This window comes from Dasypus novemcinctus, chromosome 21 (assembly GCF_030445035.2).
Source record: "Dasypus novemcinctus isolate mDasNov1 chromosome 21, mDasNov1.1.hap2, whole genome shotgun sequence".
Lineage (NCBI taxonomy): Eukaryota > Metazoa > Chordata > Mammalia > Cingulata > Dasypodidae > Dasypus > Dasypus novemcinctus.
In genome coordinates this window covers 19,480,260-19,499,715 of record NC_080693.1, presented here as the reverse complement: position 1 = coordinate 19,499,715, position 19,456 = coordinate 19,480,260, and the positions used below count along the sequence as shown (strand labels likewise).

Here is a 19,456-nt window from a genome sequence, read left to right as displayed (position 1 = left end):
AGATTGTTGGAAGTGGGAGAGAGCTGTAACAGACCATGTAAACACTTCTTATCTGGAAAAAACACTCAAGCCTAAAGTAGGATTCAGAAGTGTGTTGAGTCATTTTATAATGGTAAAGACTACTATTACAGAATATTTAGTCAGACTTTTCATAACAAAGAACAACTGATTGAGAATTTAAGAGTAGGATAAGTAGTCTGAAATAAGAATTGAGGTTGACTCTTAAGGTATCAGTTGATGGCACCTAATCAAGAACTCTTGTTCCCTCTGAAAAATTGCGGTGAAGTGACTGTAGTTTCCTTGCTTCCTACTGTTCCCTGGTTGACCAGCTGTCGCAGGCTTGAAATAAAGAAATCTGAGCTTAGATAGGGCTTTATGGGAAAACAGGTGGGAGAAAAATGTCATTGCCTAGACCAGAGGCAGACAACCTTTCAGAAGTGGAATGTCAAGTTGCTGCCCTGGTTTTGAAGGTCAGTAGTGAGGGGTGGGCCGCAGGAGACCTGGTAAGTACTCTTCTGACAACAGTCACATCTCCTGTCCAATAGGTGTCCCCACACTCAAATGCAAATACTCTTGGGGTGTGTCTATCATATAATCATATAATCAGGCTGCTTTCCTTGGCGCTGAAAGCATCTGTCCTGGGTGGACTGGAAGGTTTTCCCCAGGAATATGGAATATGAAATGGGAAGTGAACACCCATTAAGCATGTGGCATTTGCAGAAAGGGCAGGATTTAGGCTTCTGTGATCACCGGACACAGGCAGGACATGGGGGGCAGGGGTGGAGAAAGCTACTAGAAAATGATAGAAGGTAGAAGAAAGGAACAGGAGGGAGAACATTACTCTTATTTGAATCCTTGGGAATGGTAACAACTCAAGGTTTTCTAAAAAGTGGCCTTGGGAAAGACCTTAGCACATAGACCTTAGTTTGCCCATGTATGGTTCAGACAAGAAACTGCAAGCGCTTTTAGGAAAAATCAAAGTTAGCACCAAGCTAGAAATCCAGACTAATCATGTGTCACCCGAACACAGCTAATAAAAGCCACCATTTCTTACCTTATCTGAGCTTCCAAATGCAACTAAAATATGAAGAGCCCAGGCATTTGGGGTTGGAAAGAACTCACAATAGAATGTGTGTCCTTCATTTACTGGACCTTTAATTTTGACAGTAAAGCCAGAAGAAGTACGTTGTCAAGCATCTGGCTATTAAAGGGGCACAACTAAGAGATGGAACTTGAACAGAGAGAGAAGGGTCACAGCCTGAAATATACTAGTATTTTCTAATATCCCACAATGGATCCATATATTAGAAGCAATTTCTATTTTCAGTTTTATTTCCTCCTGGCATAGCTAAAATCCATTATTTTTTATTACTCCAAGTATAAAGTTGCATGCCTCATAATTTCCCCGAATTCACCCTTCTCCAAGGGCTAAAGGCAAGGCCTGCCATTCCAATATTGCATTATATAACAAGTGAGCTTATAATTGCAATGTCCATTCGTTTCACCCATATATTAAGTGCAAATCTGTTTGCATGGTGTTGAAGATATTTCAAGGATTACAAATTCTTTAATAATGCTGATGCGCTTGTATTTTTAAAGTTCCACTCTTCTTCAATGATTATTTGATAAAACAAGAGACTAGGTAGGGTTTTTATTTCTATATCAGAGCTTGCATTGGCTTGGATCTCAGCAACAATTTTCCTCACGCTTTACTATATTTGAGGACCGTTAAGTTCTTCTTTTCCCTGACATTATGGAGATGATGCATAAAGTTGTGGGGTTTCTAGAAAATGTGGCAGTAGGAATTTGCTTTCTTTTCAAATCTCCTGAGTAACTGGAGGATATTTGTAAACCGCAGCACGTCTATCTGAATTCCCCTGTTTCACAGAAATGGGACATTTACTTCTATCTCTTGACACTTGTGTTGTGTCAGATGACAAGAAATTCTGTCACAGCCCTGTCGCGGTTTGCAGATTGAAACTGCAAGACTTGAACTTGAGAAAGCCTTTAGAAATGTTATATTGGAATGTTATTTTTCCACCTGAAGCTGACTGCACTTCACAGAAACGCAATTACCTGTTTGTTACAAGCTGCTCCTCTAGCTCAGGTGTAAAAGCCGAAGTCAGTGTGATGTTTCTCTTTAGCCCATCCCTTGGCAAAGTATATTTAACATCAGTGGGCTTATTGTATCGGAGTTGCTTGTTAGAGAGAGAAAGAAAGGTTTTCAAGTGAAAAGTCTGGAGTGGCAAAGTGAAAAAATTACCCAACAGTCAAGTATGAATGCAACTCTGGCTTTTATTCCTGGTTCACATGCATACAAGCTGAGACTGATCGACGTCCTCTTAAGCCACCACTGACATTTAGGTGGGCTAATCTCGTTTCAGAGACCGTCCTGTTCATTGTAGAATGTTTCGCAGCATGGCTGTCATCTTACTCACTAGATGCCAGCAGCCTGGTACTCCCTCAACCCGTGTGACCACCCAGACACTGTCAAATGCCCCTGGGGGATAAAACTGTTGAGAACGAGTCAGAAGCCTTAGTCTCCTCACCTGTTAAATGGATCTGATGAGAAGGGTGGACTGCTATTGGTTTACAGGGAAATGAGGAACTCAAAAGGGTTTTCTGCCCCACAGCTAAAAGGAATTAATTTATGAGCACATTTATTTAGACACACATTGAATTTAAGATGTCCTCCTGTGTAGAGAAGATCCAGCAGACTTTAGCTGACAGGGAACAGTGATGATATTTAGGGAAAATATCTAAAACTGAAACTGCAAAATCAAGAGTTGAGATCAATGTTTTAAACCTGCACAATCAGCCAAAGAAAGAGTGCAAGTGCCAGATGGGGCTTTGATCCGAGTTACCACTGAGGTTTATTCTAACTCTGAAGGCCCTTTAACAATAAGAAAAGTAGAGTTGGATTAATACTTCTAGAAGAACAAATAACCATTCTCTAGAAGCCTATTCATCTCCAGTTATTAGAATAAAATTAATGACCCCTGAAAGTTATTGATACGGAGAATTTATATGCCGTGGATGTGGCCTCAGAAACAAACTGCTCGGAGTGAACGTGTAGACTGTAGACGGTCTCTGGATGATCTGGAGAAACAATCCTCTGCCTCTACTTTGAGTTAAGGGGGTCAGTAGATGGCTTTGGAGCAGGCAGCTTAGAGGAAAGATGTCTAAGTATTCAAATCAAGAGCAAAGCCTATTATTTGGTGTAGGTACACAGACAGCAATGTAGAAAAAAAAAATCTTAGAATGAGACCAGGCATAAAAGGAAGAGTATCGTATATAGGTAATAATGGAAAATTGCTGTTCTATAGAAATTTAAAATATGTTGAATCTAGATCTTTATACGTTTTGCTAGAATCTCTACTTCTAACTCTTATGAAATCTTAGAAGTCAGAAGGTTTTCCTTGAGTGCATCTGTAGTCATTATTAAAATATAAACAAAAATATCCATGTGTAAGAAGAGATCCTTCACACCCAGTTCTATTCTTTATTTCTTGAACACAAAAGATGGAGGTTGCTAAATACAATTGTTAGATGCATTCATCTCTTTGTGCAGCCACTTTTGCATAAAACCAAGTAAATGCTTACGAAGGAATCAGAAGCACAGACAGAATGAGTGATGAGAAAAAATGAGAATAGCTCAAAATGAGTATCTTGTGGTTTGCCTGTGAAGATTCAAGTAGAACAAAGACAAGGCTATAGCACTGGAAAATCGAAAGCACAGAAGTGAAGAAGGAAAGCAACTGGAAAAAGGCCACTGACCTGGATTTGGGTTTTACTCTACTCCCTTAAATGAGATGTTAGCAAATAAATTCAAAGATTTGGAGCAGTGGCGAAATAACCTAGAAATGTAAAAGATTTTCTTCCATCATTTAGATCCTAAAGTGATAGGCTTCTCAAGGAATATTTACATCTTCTGATACAGAATCTATGGTACATGTACAATTGTGCTGCAAATTTTCAAACAATTTTAGTTTCTTTTGATTGGTAACACTGGAGAAAAGAATGTTATTTCAGTATACGAGAGTGCCTGGTCCTTTAAATCTTGGCAGATACAGAAAACTTCCACGAGATAAGAAACATTTTCCTCTTGGGCTTGAACCTGTAATAAAACGTTGCTGACAGACTAATTATAAATGTTTTATATATTTCGTGCATATGTGCTCCTCTCTAAACCAATTTAATTCACATTAATGCTAATCTTGTTAATGCTCACTCAGAGAAGAAAGGAATACTCTTAATAAACTATTGATTTATTTGAGCAATTTACATGGGGGATGGTCAGGAACAGATGGGAGAAGAGGAAAAAACACCATTTTACCCAAATGTGCATTTCTTAAAATATTTTCCAAATATAATAAACATTCGGTTATCAGTGGCATGAATACGGAATGGGAAAAAAAACGAAGGGATAAAATGACAGTTCTTCACCCATAAAAAACAAGTATATGATAAATGAACTATGAATTGCTATTTTTTATCACTAGCTGTAAAGTTAGAAACCAGATATTACAAAGAGGCAGAATTGCTTTCTTCAAAAACAGGTCAAGAAAAACGAAACTCACACTTGTAAGCTCTTTCTGAAGGGGGTTCTTATTTTTTTTAAAGCTGAATCAATCAGTGTTATCCATTATGCTCCTAACCACATCTTGTATTGTTCCTAGTTTGACTGATATAAGAACCCAATAATTTTTCTCACTTTTCGATCAAGCTGAGACCTCCATATTCAACAAACCAAGATTGGCTCTTCTAAGATGCTGTGCCCAGGTCTGAGTGGTTTCCCTGAACACCTTCTCAACTGTGAAATGAGACTGGATGTCATAAGACGCATCTTAAAAAGCAATGGAAAACCCTTTCTGCCTCTTCAGATCATCAGAAATCTGGCTAGCCATGTGAAAGGACGCAGAGGACTTATTTCTCACACTCCCTGGAAAAAAAGGGGCAAGAAGTAAGAAACAACGAGACAGTGGGGGTTTGCCCAGGTCCCACCATCTACCCTTAAGACGAGTCATTTGAACTCCCTGAGACTCAGTTTCTCATCTGTAAAATGGGGACAGTAATCTCTTCTATACTACATTCTTGGGCCACAGAGTATCATAAGGACCCCAAAAGATCGTTGTGTTTGAAATGTATAAACACACAGTATGAAGTGGGAGGTGGCTAAGAAAAGGAGACACAGAATAAAAATTGAAGGGGGGGGGGAAGGGGAAGCATCAGGAGAAATATTGATTTTATCAGGGACATGAAAAAAGAGAAGTTTAACTTCAGGATTTTCTTTAAAAATTTAATGATGTCGTGCTCTTCTTTACGCCTGTGTATATATAACATACAATGACAACTGAAAATGGAGAGTATTTAGACGAGGAACGTTTTCACTTTTGCATCCAAATGTTTTTGTTTTTGTTTTTGTTTTTGGTGCTGGGTATACATGAGCATGGGGAAGGGGGAAAGAGAACAATCTCTTAACATTCATTGAAAAAAAAAATACTGAAACACGTATTTCCAGCACAAATATTAAACTGCCTCTTCTCTACCAAGCGGTAAAAAAATATATTATATTTTGATATTTTTTCTCTTTAAATTATATCTTCATCCATCCCAGCCAAAGTCGTGCCCGGTCATCTGGTAGAACTTGAGGTTGAAGGGCCGGTAGAAGTCGCGCAGCCTGCGCACCGCGTCGCCGGCGATGGCCGGGTGGGGCCGGCCCTTGGTCTTGCCCAGGCAGTGCGGCTTGCTGCTGCCCTCGGCCTTCTTGAGGCAGGGGAAGCCCTTGGTCTTGTTGAAGTAGAAGTGCTTGTCCGTGATGATCCTCTTGAGGCCCAGGAAGTCCTGCACGCGGCCCAGCTCGCCGGCCGGGTCGCTGATGAGCCGCTCGCCGCTGACGAAGAGCAGCTGGCGCAGCGGGAAGTGGCGCAGCCAGTGCTCCAGGTGCTTGGCGTAGATGCCGATCTGGATGGCGCTCCACGACGTGTCCACCAGGCCCGCGGTCCTGTTCTTGAAGGTCAGGCTCTCGAAGGTGGGGATGTCGGGCCGCTTGGACAGCGTCTGCGTGTAGTCCGAGATGGCTCTGGTCACGGGGTCGCGCACCACCACGATGAGCTTGGTGTCCTTGGACATGGCCGAGATGCGCGCGGGCGCTTCGCGCGTCACGAAGTAGCTCGGCGTCTTCTCCATGGTGACCTGCCCGTCCAGGGTCCGCGGCATCAGGTCCCTGAAGATGGAAAAGGGAAAAATGTTAGAGCCTGAAAAATAAACGAACCTCCCGATTTTGCATTCCAACTCTCCCACTTGCTGGATGCATCAAGGTGACAGCTCTGAACCTCAGGTTCCTCATCCATGGAATAACAACGTTACCTACCTCCTAAGGTGGTTGTGGTGATTGAAATCTATTCACTTTAGAAATGGGCCTGGCCCATAATCAATGCTGAGTTTTATTTTATTATTATCAATGAATACTCCTTTAAAAAAAAAAAAAACCTTGATCAAATTCTTTAGAATGAGCTTATTGTAATAAATACAATTATACCACTATGAGAAGGGGATTAAAATATCCTGAGCCATTCTGTAGTTCTCTTATAAACAAGACTGTTGTATTTAACCCAACATCATGGCATGCTATGCAAAATACCTTCACAATTCCTGAGGAGTTTTACTGTAACAAAACAAGATTTATGTGCTAAATAGCTCATCTTTCATGCGATGGTTTGGAATGCCACCATTATTACATGCCAAGTATCTTGATCCCTGCCTATGTTGGCCAATTATCACGTTGTTCAAGTTACTATCTATTCCATCATAGTATTATTATGCAAAGTAAATTCTGGCTCTATTCGGTTCAGCATGTTTTCGATTGTTCTTGTTGTGTATTGTTCCTTATGTATGTTAGAATCACCTCTTCTTGCTAAAAACATCGCACTGAAGTTTTAATAGGTCAGATATTGCTTGCTCATTAAAGCATGTTTTCCTCCTGAGAACCCATGGGCCTCAGGCAGCACAACCAGTCAATAAACAGAAGCAAGAAAGACACAATCTATTTGCTATTCCAATTTAAGTGTATTGTCATTAAGGCACTATTTATTTGAAATATAGTAAGGCATTATCTTTCTAATTCCAAATTTTGTGAGGAATAGAGGTTGCTCAAATCAATATCGGATTAAATGTCCTCTCGGAATTTACTGCAACAAGTAAATGTATTTTATTCTTTGATCCACTGATAAGAAGAATCATATTTGTAAATATCCTTATATTGGATAGTATAAGGATGATATAATATTACCTTTTGTTCCTGGAATAAAGTCCAGTTGGAGATGCTTTATTATTTTAATATCATCCTGGAATTGATTTACCATTATTTTTGTTTTGGATTTTTCATACATATTCATTAATAAGATGTTCCTGTAGTTTTCCTTTTGTAGAATTACTTCATCAATTGTTAGAATATGAATTATTCCACCAATAAAAGGAGTTGAGAAATGTTCCATATTTTTCTATGCCCTAGAGAAATTTAAGTAGCAAAATGATACTCTAGCCTTTCAAGGTTGGATGGGCATCACCTACAAAGCCATCGCCAACTAGCACTTTTGGAGGGCAGAATAGGAAGGGAGTAGGCCCTTCTAATGTCTTTTCAGTTTCTTTTATAGTTATTGGTCTATTGGATTACTACCTAGTCTTGTATCAGTTCTGGAAATTAACAGTTTTCTAAAAATCATCCTGTGAGCTGTTGCAGTTACATCTCCACTGTCAACCATAATTTTGTGTTTTCTGCCTTTTCTGGTTAGAATGTCTTTTTTAATTCACCAATTTGCATTTTAGTTTTTTTTTAATGCCTCACTATATTATTTTTTTTGTTATGCTTTGTTGTTCTTCAAATTTATTTAACTAAATGCCTAGTTCATTCATTTTCCATCTCTCTTCTCAATGCAATAAAGGCATTTGAAGAGTATTATTTTTCCTCTAAAAACAACCTTGGCCAAATTCCATAAATTTTGGCAAGCACTATTGCCATTTTCAAAACTTCACAAATATTTTGTAATTGTATTTGTAGGTTGATTTCCTTTTGGTTCAGGAATTATCTAGGATTGCTTTCGTTTTTGTTTTTAATTGTAATGGTTGATTTGTTGTTTCTGTTCATAATTTTAAAAAGTAATTTCCATTTTGCCTTTCTGGTATAAGAATGTACTTTGTGTTGTGTGAGTTTATTTTTGTTGACTTCCTACAATTTTGTCCCATCTACAAAATTTGCTAACTGTATATTATAAAAAATTTAAGCACAAAAGTGGAGAATTTTTATATGAACTTTGTGTACCTTACAACCAGCTACAAAAGTTAACAATTCATTGCTAATTTAGGTGCCCTTCAATTATGTACTCCACCACCCCAACTGTATGCTCTTGAAGTCAATATCAGATATCATATGAATTACATTTTCCTTCTGCAATACATTTAGCCCAAATTTCTCAACATTTTGGGAATCTCTGGGTACTAACGCGACCCTTTATTTATTTATTTTTTTAGGAGGTACCGGGAATTGAACCTAGGATCTCGTACATAGGAAGCAGACACCCCAATAAGAGTTGTTTTTTTCATTTGCTTTGTTTTGTTTGTTCTTAGGAAGTCCTGGGGATCAAACGCAGGACATAGTACGTGGAAAGCAGACGCTCAATCACTTGAGCTACATCCAGCTCCCCTGCTCTTTATTTTTAGTGATGCAGGTTTCCCTCCTTTTTTTTCCTTTGGTAACTTCATATTACCTTTCTTTTTATTATTATTGAAGGGGGAAGTAAGAATTAGATATACGATTTTAGTTACTATTTTTATTTAAAGAAATATGCAATTTCTTTTTCAAAATAGCTTTTAATGTGCCCCATTACCTATCCCTTCAACATACTTTAAGGTCTGGATAAGATTAAGAAAAAATTCAGGGGACAGAGAATTACCCCCGTGCAAAACTCATTCTGCTGTGTGACATGAAGGCCCTCAGAGAATCCGGAAGTTGGCTGCCAGCCCCACTTGGAGGCTTAGGTTACGAGTGTATAAGATGAGCAAGGAGATCTATCCAGAAATTGTTGGAATACCTCACTAAAGGGCATTTGATGAAGCATGTGAACAAGTTTTAGATTATAAAATCAAACATCAAATACACTGAAGTGTTAAGAAGGGGTATTTGTTGACTTTAAAAAGTCAGCTCTCCTGGCTCCTTCCTTTGACTTTGTAACTGCTTTCCCTCATATTTTGGCCAGTAAAATAGAGAGAACACACTCCAGTGGGGAGCTGCTGGTTGGTGAGCTCAGGCTTCCTTCTCTCCTGCCTCTGGAGAACAGGACTCCAGCAGCCTTCCATCCGAGAGCACCGCTGCAGGACGTGCCGGTGACAGAGACCTACTAACCGCTCCGAAAAAAGAAATCATATTTTCAATGATCTCCATGGAGCAGGGAAAAGAGCTATCCAAAATAGGAGGCATGTGAAGAGGAAAAAGCTAAATGAGGATTTCAGAGGAAAAACACAATTAAGGGTCATCTACAGGATGAACAGAAATGACTTGTTTAGAATGGGGTAGGGGTGGGGAGTTGGAGTTAAACTCTCTGAAAGCCATATGCTTTTTTTTCAAAAAGGAAAAAGTGATAGACTAGATAAATTCCTAAGGAAGCTTACATTATGGAAAAGCGTGGTTTTGTAAAAGGACTCAGAATAGGGACCTCCCTTTTCATTTTTGTGTACCTTTTCTTACTGTAATTTGGACTTGAATGGTCACAGAAGTGCTCATCTATCACATAAGTACATGATGCACATGTACATCAGGACGCTGTATTTCAAAGGATGTAGAACTTGGGAATGTTCCTTCCTGCCCTGGGTGAGGCACATTCTGTGAATGTTCTGGGAAAGGGCTTGACGCTGGGTAGGGCAATGCAAAGATCCACTCCCGTATCCTGGACAGTTTATAGAAATAGCTGACAAACTACAGAAGCACAAAGGTATGTACAAGGAGAAGAGAGAGGAGGAATGGCCTGGAGAAGACAGTCAGGATGGGAGAGGAGAAACGACATGGGAAGACGGGAAGGGTGGGTTTTAGGAGGCACTGGCCTCCAGGCTAAGCAGTGGAGGCTCTACTCCAGGTTCGTGTCTACGTTGTGAAAAGGATTCGGGGACATTTTTAATATGTATGGGGTTGGGGGAGTGAGTAGAAGTCAGAATTATAAGGACATATTAGAGGTGTTTATTCGTTGTCTCCTGAAGAAGAGAAGTCTAAGGAAGGATTTCACAGGCAAACCCGGGATTATTACAAAGCAGGTCACATGCAGCATTTGCTCTTTCTTTCCAAAGAACTCAACTGGAGAACAAGGGTTTTGATTGCATCAATAGAACTTAGACAAAGAAGTCTTTTTAGCTTTACGGATAATTAATTAAACATTAGAACAAGGTACTGAGGGAGGCTGCGGTTTTCCTTACCTCTTGCTAGCCCGTGTGGGAATATAATAATTTATGAGATTCAGGGGGAGCTGTGTGAAATCAGAAGGCCAAGGTTTACGGCTGGTTCCCCGCGCCACCCCCCAAGTCACGTGACCCCAAGCTGGTCATTTAACTGCACCAGAAACATCAAGCCGAGGCTTCAGGAAATCTGGACTGTAAATGGAGAGATGGAGTGGGCGTTCCTATGAGAACTACACCAAGGACTGTTCTTCAGCAAGTGATGCTGAATTCCCAGCTGCCAGGAGAACCCCATTCCATCTGGATAACAAGGATGCAGAGAAGATGGGAGGAAAAAAAAAGCCTCTCTGCCATGGTCCTTGGGCATCCCGTGGGGCATAGGACTAGCAGTCAGTGAGGTTGCCTGGTATTGTATTTTCATAGGTAGTTCCCTGATGATGAACGAAGCTGAGCACATTCTCTTTCATATATGTATATTTATTGGCCAATATGATACTGTCTTTTACCTAGTGCCTAGTCAAGTCTTTTCCCATTTTTCTCTTGCATTGTTTGAATCTGTTATACTTATTGACTTGTAGGAGCTCTTTATATATAGATGGGATGCAAAGCCATGGGCTGACCAAGCCAAGTTCTTTGGAAGGACCGAGACTGGCTTCTTCTGATGGGAGAGAGCTGAGCTCAGCTGCGAAGAGGAACCAGCGTCCCCCCACAGTGTGTGGTGCAGTTTTGTGGAGAGGTAATTCTGCCTCTGATTCGTGGCATTCTGCTGCCCTGCTGTCCTGGGGATTTCGTGTTTGATCTGATGAGTCACATGCACCTGACGATAAGCCTCAGCTGGGGGGGACCAGAGGAGCCTGAGCAACTGCCAGGTGTGGGAAATGCTATTGCCAAGCAGGAACCACGATAGACCTGCTGTACCGTTTGCTCTTTCCTAATTTTTGGTAGCAGTGTTAAATGACTCAAGGGCTTTCCCACTGCCACAATGCCCACCTGTCTCCACAGATGGTCCCACTGAAATGGGCACTGCCCCAGCACACCCTCACAAACACCACCTCAAACCGCAACCCAGGGAGAGTCTCAATGGCCTTCAGCAACACATGTACATTGTGCATTTAATATGTTCAAGAAAGCAAAATTTAAAAAAGGAAAGAAAAAAGGAGCTACCTCATTTATTTCACCTTTCTTTTTAATTTGGTCCATGTTCCTTGAATTTCCTCTGCCCTCATGTTACCTCCTTGCTCCCCCATGCTCCCACTACTAGCCCTCTCTGGAAATAATCTTCCTCAAGAAATTACCTTTCCCCATTGTATTAAAAAAATTTTTAATATAAATTATAAAAGTTGTAGGTTTATAGAAAAATTCATGTTGCAGAAAATGCATAGTTCTCATATACCTCCCTTATTATTAACATTTTGCATTAGTCTGGTACCTTTGTTACACAATTGATGAAAGAATATTTTAATTGTACTATTAACTATAGTCCATGCTTTACATTAGGGTGTATTATTTTCTCCCCACTGTGGTATTTGGTTATCCATTTAGGAAAAATAAATCTTGATCCCTAATCGTAGCATATGCAAATTTACTTTTTGGTGACTTACAGATCTAAATTTGAGTGGTAAACAGTAAAGCTTTTGGAAGAAAGCATAGGAGAATATCTTGATGATTTCGTGGGAAGCAAGGATTTCTTAAAATAGTAAGCATAAAGAAAAAGAAGATGAATTGGACTATACTAAAAATAATAACTTCTGTTCATCAAATGACACCCACCATTAAGAGAGTAAAAAAATAAGTTTCAGCATAGGAGATATTTAAAATACTCATCTCAAACAAGATTCACATTCTGTATACATATATAAAGAGCTCCTATGAATCAGTTAGTTTAACAAATTCAAACAATCCAAGAGAAAAAATGGGAAAAGACTTGACTAAGCACTAGGTAAAAAAAGACAGTATCATATTGGCCAGAAAATGTGCTAATTAGCCTCATTAGTCATCAGGGAACTATATATGAGAACACAATTCCATACTGTTACATACCCACCTGAGTACCTAGAATAACCAAGGAGCTAAGTTCAAGTGTGGGTGAGAATGTGGAACACTGGCACTCTCCTGGATGGGGTGTAAATTGGCACAGTAACTTTAGAAAACCTGTTAGGTATCTACTAAAGGTGAGCATATGCATAAACAATGGCTCAGCATTTCCACTCCCAATAGAAGTCTGAATATATGTTCACCAAGAGATACCTTCAAGAATGTTTACAGCTTATCAGAATAGCCTAAAATACAAGCTACCCAAATATCCATCAAAAAAGAAACATGCACGCACACACAACACACACACGCACAATGAAATACTACACAGGAATCAGAAGGAATGAATTACAACTTGTGGTAAATCTTGCAAACATAATATTAAGAAAGGCAGTCAACCAAAAATATATATACTGCAAATTTTCATTTACAAGAACTTGGAAAACAGGCAAAACTCATCTACAGTGTTAGACCTTGTGCCGGTGGTTACCTTTGGAGGTATTGGGGGACTGGGTGGGGTCCAAGGGGTTTCTAGGTGATGGGAAATACTCCACTTCTTGACCTGGGTGCCGCTATATGAGTGTATCCACCCCATGAAAATTCATTGAGCTGTATCCTAGGATTTGCGCCCTTTTCTGTTTTTCTATTACTTCAAGAAAATTTTTACAAAATTTATTTTAAAAATATGTGGGCTAATTTCCTGTAATTCTTCAAGAAAAACACAAATCTCAAAAAAGGTTATTTCCTAAACCAGCTATGTTTCTCATCTGTGGACATTTCAGACAGTAAAAGAGAGTTGAGGCTCACACACCTAGGAACCAGTGATCACTTTCCCACAACCCTATGCAAGATCTGAGGACAGGGTTAACCTCTGTCCTACACATAGGTCCCGATTCTCACATCTCCATGAGCTCATGGTGTGCTTGCATCATGGGGATGTGCCTCAAGCATATGAAGACAAGTGGAGATACCTGAAGAAGGGGTTACATTTGACAAACCATTCTAACAATTACTTTCTCATTTACATAGCCGTTAGATAGGGCAGGTATCATGGCCCCCAATATCTCTGATGAGGAAGTTGAGTTCAGAGACGTTATAACTGACATGCTAAATTCTAGATGGAAGGTGATGGATGAATCCTCCAATGCCTACTGCAAGGTTCTTTCTATTGGATTGGATAAGAGAAAGTCAGCAGGCACAGAGAATTAGAAAACAGAATGTACAGACAGCTTGGATGGAGCAGATTCAATGGTGGAGAGTTTCCAGAATGTCCCTGTGAAGATCCTAAAAGGCCTAAATTCTGAATTGAATATAGATGAAGGGATTTGGCTGCTTGAACTGGGGAGCTGTGTACAATGAGACTGTAAAAATGGTGCTGTGATGAATGTCGGTGATAAACTATTCCGGAGGCAGTGCCCGGGTTAGAATGGAGCAGGAAAAGAAGCACACATAGTTAATTTAAACACTTAAAGCAGCTCTTCTGCTGTAATGCAAGCTCGAGGAGATAAAAGATCTGAATTCAGGGTGCTGGCAGTGAGAACAGAAAGGAGTGGGTTAGAAAAAGAAGGAAGAACCGATGAAGCGGGATGGCCGACTGATGAAGGCAAGTCTTCCAAGCAGACCCCAAAGTTGGAAAGGTGGGGAAATGATGCTTTTACAGAGAAAGAGTTATTTTGAAGAAAGAAGTGGCTCTCCTCCCCCATCCCCCAAAAAGAAAAAGAATATAGTTTCTCTTTCAGTTGAGTTGGGGCTACTTAGAAAATAAATTAGGGTTTCTCCCTAAGAATTCCAGTGGAGAGAAGGCATTAGTGGTTTATTCTAAAATGTGGCACAGATGAATCAGCTTCACGAAGCCATCATCGTTTTATAGGAAGCTTGAAATTGCAAATCAGGAATGTGGATTTTGGTCTTGATTCTGCATTTAATCATCTGAGTGATCTGGGTCTCTTTAGTTCTCTGTGTCTCAGTGTCTCCATAAAACTAAATGAGACTGTTGTCTCAGTGACTGCTAAGGACTTTCCACCTCTGAAAGTCCGTGTATGGGGCAGGAGTGTAATTCATTGTTAAAGTGTCAAATTTAAAGCTCTGCACAGCCTCGCGCTGTTCTGCTCTCAGGTGTGGGTCCACCAGTTAAATCTAGAGATTTGTGTAGATGGTTGTAGGCAGGGTAATTCTGCATCAGATTTGCATCGATTTCAAAATCAATCTGGCCTGAAAGAATACAGTTCAAATAATGGATGCCAAGAGAAAGTGCTGAGCGAGAGTAGTTCAAATGAAGGCTAAGGTGGCATTTCTCTCTCTCCTGATGGTAACAGACATGCCAGGAGATCCAGAAGCCCACCGCATTCGAAAAGGCAAGCAGATGAAGAAGGAGCCCCCGTATCTGTCCCTTGTTTCCTCTGAGCCAAGAAATGTCAATGCAGGGTATTTTCAGATGAAGCTCATGGAATGGGCTAAGTTAAAAAATTCAAGTCCAAGGGTCTTAGGAAGAACATGGTGAAGAAAAGCAAAACAAACACTTATTAAGCATTTACACAGACCAAGAACTTTTGTGCTATTTCTCAAGGCTTGCAACAACAATGAAAAGTTGGAATTATTGTCATATTTTTGCAGATGGGGAAATAGGGTCAGAGAGGTATAAATGAAAGGGATAGACTGAAAATCCAGGTCCATCAGGTCAAAAGCACATTCTCTGTCAATCTTCCCAAGCACCCAGATGATAGCAGTATGACTCTCATGTCCGATGCTACTGGCAATCTTTAACATTTGGTCAAAACAAATGAGTGTTAAATGCGTTACTTCTCTATTCATCTTAGAGTGCAAGTCATCCTGCTTAGAAACTTGCAAAGAGGTCAAACACATAACATCTTGAAAAGACTATCTCCTAGGTAATGTATATGGGAGCCCTGCATGATGTTATGTATGTTTGTTTTGTAAGTTAACAGCTTTTACTACACACTTATTGTTTATGTATGTTCATGTATGAATGATATAGTTCAGCAAATTGTTTTTAAAATGAACAAAGATTATCTACTGCTATTTGCACACCAATGTCCATACCAGCATTATTCACAACTGTCAAAAGATGGAAGCAACCCAACTGTCCATCAATGGATGAATGGATAAACAAAATATGGTACATACACACAATGGCCATAAAAAGGAATGCATTTTTGACACTTGCAGCAACATGGATGAACCTTGAAGACATCACGTTGAGTTAAATAAACCAAACACACAAGGACAAATATTGTATGAATCCCATGACATGAAATAATTAGAATATGCAAACTCATAGGGTCAGGTATTACCAGGGGCAGAGGTGAGGGTGGGGAATGTGGGGTTCATATAAATTGGTACAGTGTTTCTGTTTGCAGTCATGGAAAAGATTTAGTAATGGATGGTGGTGATGGAAGCAAAATATGTGACTGTGCTTGACACCACTGAACTGTAAACTTGAAAGTATTTAAATGAGGAAATCTGATGTTGTATATGTTCCCAGATATTTTTAAAAACCATAGAACTGTGCAATTCAAAAAGCGAGTCCTAATGTAGATTATGGACGATATAGTTAATAGTATAATTATAATAGTGGCTCTTCAAGTGTAACAAAGGTACCACATTAATGCAAAATGTAATAATAGGGAAACGCGTGTGTTGGAAGAAATTTGGCAACCCTATACTTTCTCCCTGATTTTTCTGTAAATCTAGAACTGCTATAATTTAAAAAAATTTAAAAAGCTATCTACTTCAAGGAAAGGACACACTGTAAAGAAAAGTCCCTGAGTTATAATGCAAAGGTAATCTACCTTGAGGAATCAATACATCTGGCCCATGTTCCCATACATTTTTTTTCCATCTATACAACCAAATAGAAACTCATGTCTGTTTTTAGAAGCTGCTGGCAGCAGAAAATGCTAGGAAAAGCAGGCTCTGTTTCAATGGACTTACAGTAGTTCCTGTGGGTCCCTGATGACATGTGCCCGGGGGCAGAGAAAACTGCTGCAAACTCCTGAAGCTGTCAGCTTGCCATCCCTGGGGCCAAGCCCCACGCACACCAGTATTTCTTTTCCTGCTGTTATTATAGGGGACCCTACTGAAAACGTGACTTCTAAGTCTGGAAAGAAAGCGCCCTTTGGCTGTTGTCTGAGTTGGAGTCTGTGGGAGAGGAAGACTTATGTTTTTGATCCACCTCCCACCCTGGCAGGCTCTGGATGTGCAATTCTTATAGTTGAACCACCATCAAGATAAGTCAAACATCAGACTTAGAGGCTGGGACACTTCCCCGTGCCTTTCATAGACGACTCCTCCTAAAACTCTGAAGGACAGAGGAAAGGAAGAGAAGGAAAGGGTTTTGATCCTCACTAGTTCTGTTTCACATAATTTACAACAAAGCTAAAAGCCACAACTTCCTAGGTGCTCCAGAGGAGAAAAGAGAAGTGAAGGGTTCTTGGTTTGGGGGAGACTTCATTAAAGCAAAGAGAATACATCTGTCTTCCAGTCAGAAAGAGGAGGAGTTTTGAAAGGAAAGGGACACCAGTTATCTGGGATCATATTCAAATAATAATCTTTTATATTTGTTTAGGCCTTTGCAGTTTCCCAAGCAATTTCACACATTATCTTGTTCACTGAGTCTTAGGAAAGACCAAAAATAGACCCATATCTTACAAGGCTCTCTGCTGGATTTCCTGACCATCTAAATTCATGCCCATGGGGAACTCATGTGTTAAGATTTAAAATATCATTTCCAGCCCTGTATACATGATCCTAAACTCTTGCTTAAAATGGCATCTGGTTCTTGGGGACCATTGTTCTTCTTCCAGTGCCCTATCAAAATATCCAAGTATATCCAGAAAAAGTTTAAAAAGTAAAACTCGCAAATAACCTAATCCTTGGTAAGACCATCAGAGCTTAAGAAAAAGGTAGAAACATGTCATACCTCTCCCCAGTGTGTCTGTCCATAGGCTCAAGACATGCTTTATGCACCAAGCCAAAAAAGACTACCTATTCTTTTCCCGTATGGTAGAGAACTGCACACTTGAGAGTGGCATCCTCTTTAATTTTGCATGCTCCATACCTTTCATCCTGGCCCTGGTAAAGAGACAAGAGCTTTGAAAAACACTCACAATTTCTTTTTTTTAAGTTTGAGAATAAAGAAAATATTTTACAGGCATTTATGCAGAGAGAGAATGAAGGTAACACAACAGCTAAGCTGACAAATGAAGGAGGAAAAAGTGTGGCCCAAAGTGAGTCAAAGATTCAAGCAAAAAAATCTTTCTGTTCTGCTAAGTTCCATTTCATTTGAAGTGGTATCAAAATGATATGTTCAGATACCCAAGCATTCAAAAAACTTAGCACCCATGTAACCATGGGGAAAACAAACAAACAAACATGAAGGCTAATTTCCACTGAGCCCAAGACAGAGCAAAATTAAAGGCTCAAGGACGAAGAAGTCATTGGGTAAAAGTGCTGAGGGATGTCTAAAATCAGTTAGAAGAAAAATAAATTCTAAATCTTGTTATAAACTAACCATAAATAGCATAAAACACAGAAATAAAATATAATTAAGTCAGAACTCCTAGTCTGAAAAATAGTTATAAACCCTCAACGGTGTGTGTGCGGGGGGAAGAGGTAAGGGAACTGAAGAGTAAAATGGGACTTTCTTAAAGAGAGGGATTCAAAGGTTGCTATTTCATGTTGGTTATATCGGCAAAGTGGGGCTCTTGGAAAACTTCAAGGTAACCACTAAGATGGGAAATGGACTGATTCCCATCCACAGTGTATGAAGTTGGCCAAACACATTTATCTTTGCCAACATATTCTAGGGCTACAATGATTTCCCCAAGGGACTAAACACTGGCTCTCTGAATTGTGACCCTTAGGCAGAGAGACAAGGTGTGTGGGGAGGAGTGGGGGTCAGGGGGAGGGAGAGAGAGGGAGAGGGAGAGAGAGAACAGAGACAGAGAGGAGGAGACCAAAGGGCAGGAGAGAAAAAGAAAATCCGCTGGAGAAAGGGAAGTGGGAAGACTGTTCTCCTAAGAAATGTCACTGAATGTTGGAACTGGAGGGAACCTTAGAAATCCCCTAGTCCAGCCCCTTCCTGTCACAGATGTTGAAAGGTCCCTGGGAAATGAGTTATCTCAGGTCATCTAGCCAGATGGACTCAAAGCCAGGCTTAGGTTCTGGGTCTCCTGACCCTTGGTTCACTGCTTTCTATTTTATATTGTATACCATTCTGCTTTTTTCTAGAAATGCCATGTGTCCAAGTCTTGATCACCTTGAACTTCCGAAGTCCTGAAAATAAGGTCCATTGTGGGGGGAAACTTCCCTTTTGCGATCTGAAGTGGGAAAGTTGTATTAAATGTGAGTCCTGGTGAAAGTGATGATTGGCTTTTCCTCAACTTCTTGTTTCTTTTAACCGTGTTCTAAGGTAAAAACAATAAACAAAACATCTAAAAGGGGGAAAGTAAGGAAGGCTTGATAAAAGCGGGCAGAGCATGGAACTCCCCCAGTTCGACAGCGTTTGCTGAAGCCAACACCCGATCAAGCCTCGTCTTGGCTCTGACAGAGTCTTATGAATGATGAGTTGGGGAGCTGTGCAATCGGCGTCTCTGCTACCGCTGGGTGGCTGTTTAAGAACACACTCTCCCCTCCGCCTGGGATTATCAGGCCTTTGCATATGTGCTGCTGGAGATAAGGAATGAAAACGTGCTCTCCCTGCCTGGAAATCAACTACCTAAGAGGAGTGGGGAACCTGAGATGGACGTGGCGAGGGCCGAGCAGGGGCCAGCTGAAATTTTTGAAAAGTCCTTTGTCACATACATTTTGGAAATAGCCAAGTGTTAGGTTTGTTTGCTTGTTTATTTTTATTTTTTTCTGTTTGTTAGGTTCTGGACATAGAGTAGAAGCTACATAAATGTCTTTTAAGTTTGAAACAGGGAAAATGGCTTGCGGCCACAATTTTGACCCTGGTCTGGGGGCC

At 40.2% G+C, this 19,456-nt stretch overlaps 1 protein-coding gene across 1 annotated transcript in view; it reads right to left on the bottom strand.

Moving 5' to 3' along the window:
- Nucleotides 1-4,247: 4,247 nt before the first annotated feature.
- Nucleotides 4,248-19,456, bottom strand: part of HS3ST3A1 (heparan sulfate-glucosamine 3-sulfotransferase 3A1) — a 102,333-nt gene continuing 87,124 nt past the window's right edge. Inside the window, exon 2 of the mRNA XM_004469027.5 lies at nucleotides 4,248-6,226. Coding sequence (XP_004469084.1) covers nucleotides 5,605-6,226 — 622 coding nt within the window. The 3' untranslated portion in view covers nucleotides 4,248-5,604. The remainder of the gene's footprint in view (nucleotides 6,227-19,456) is intronic.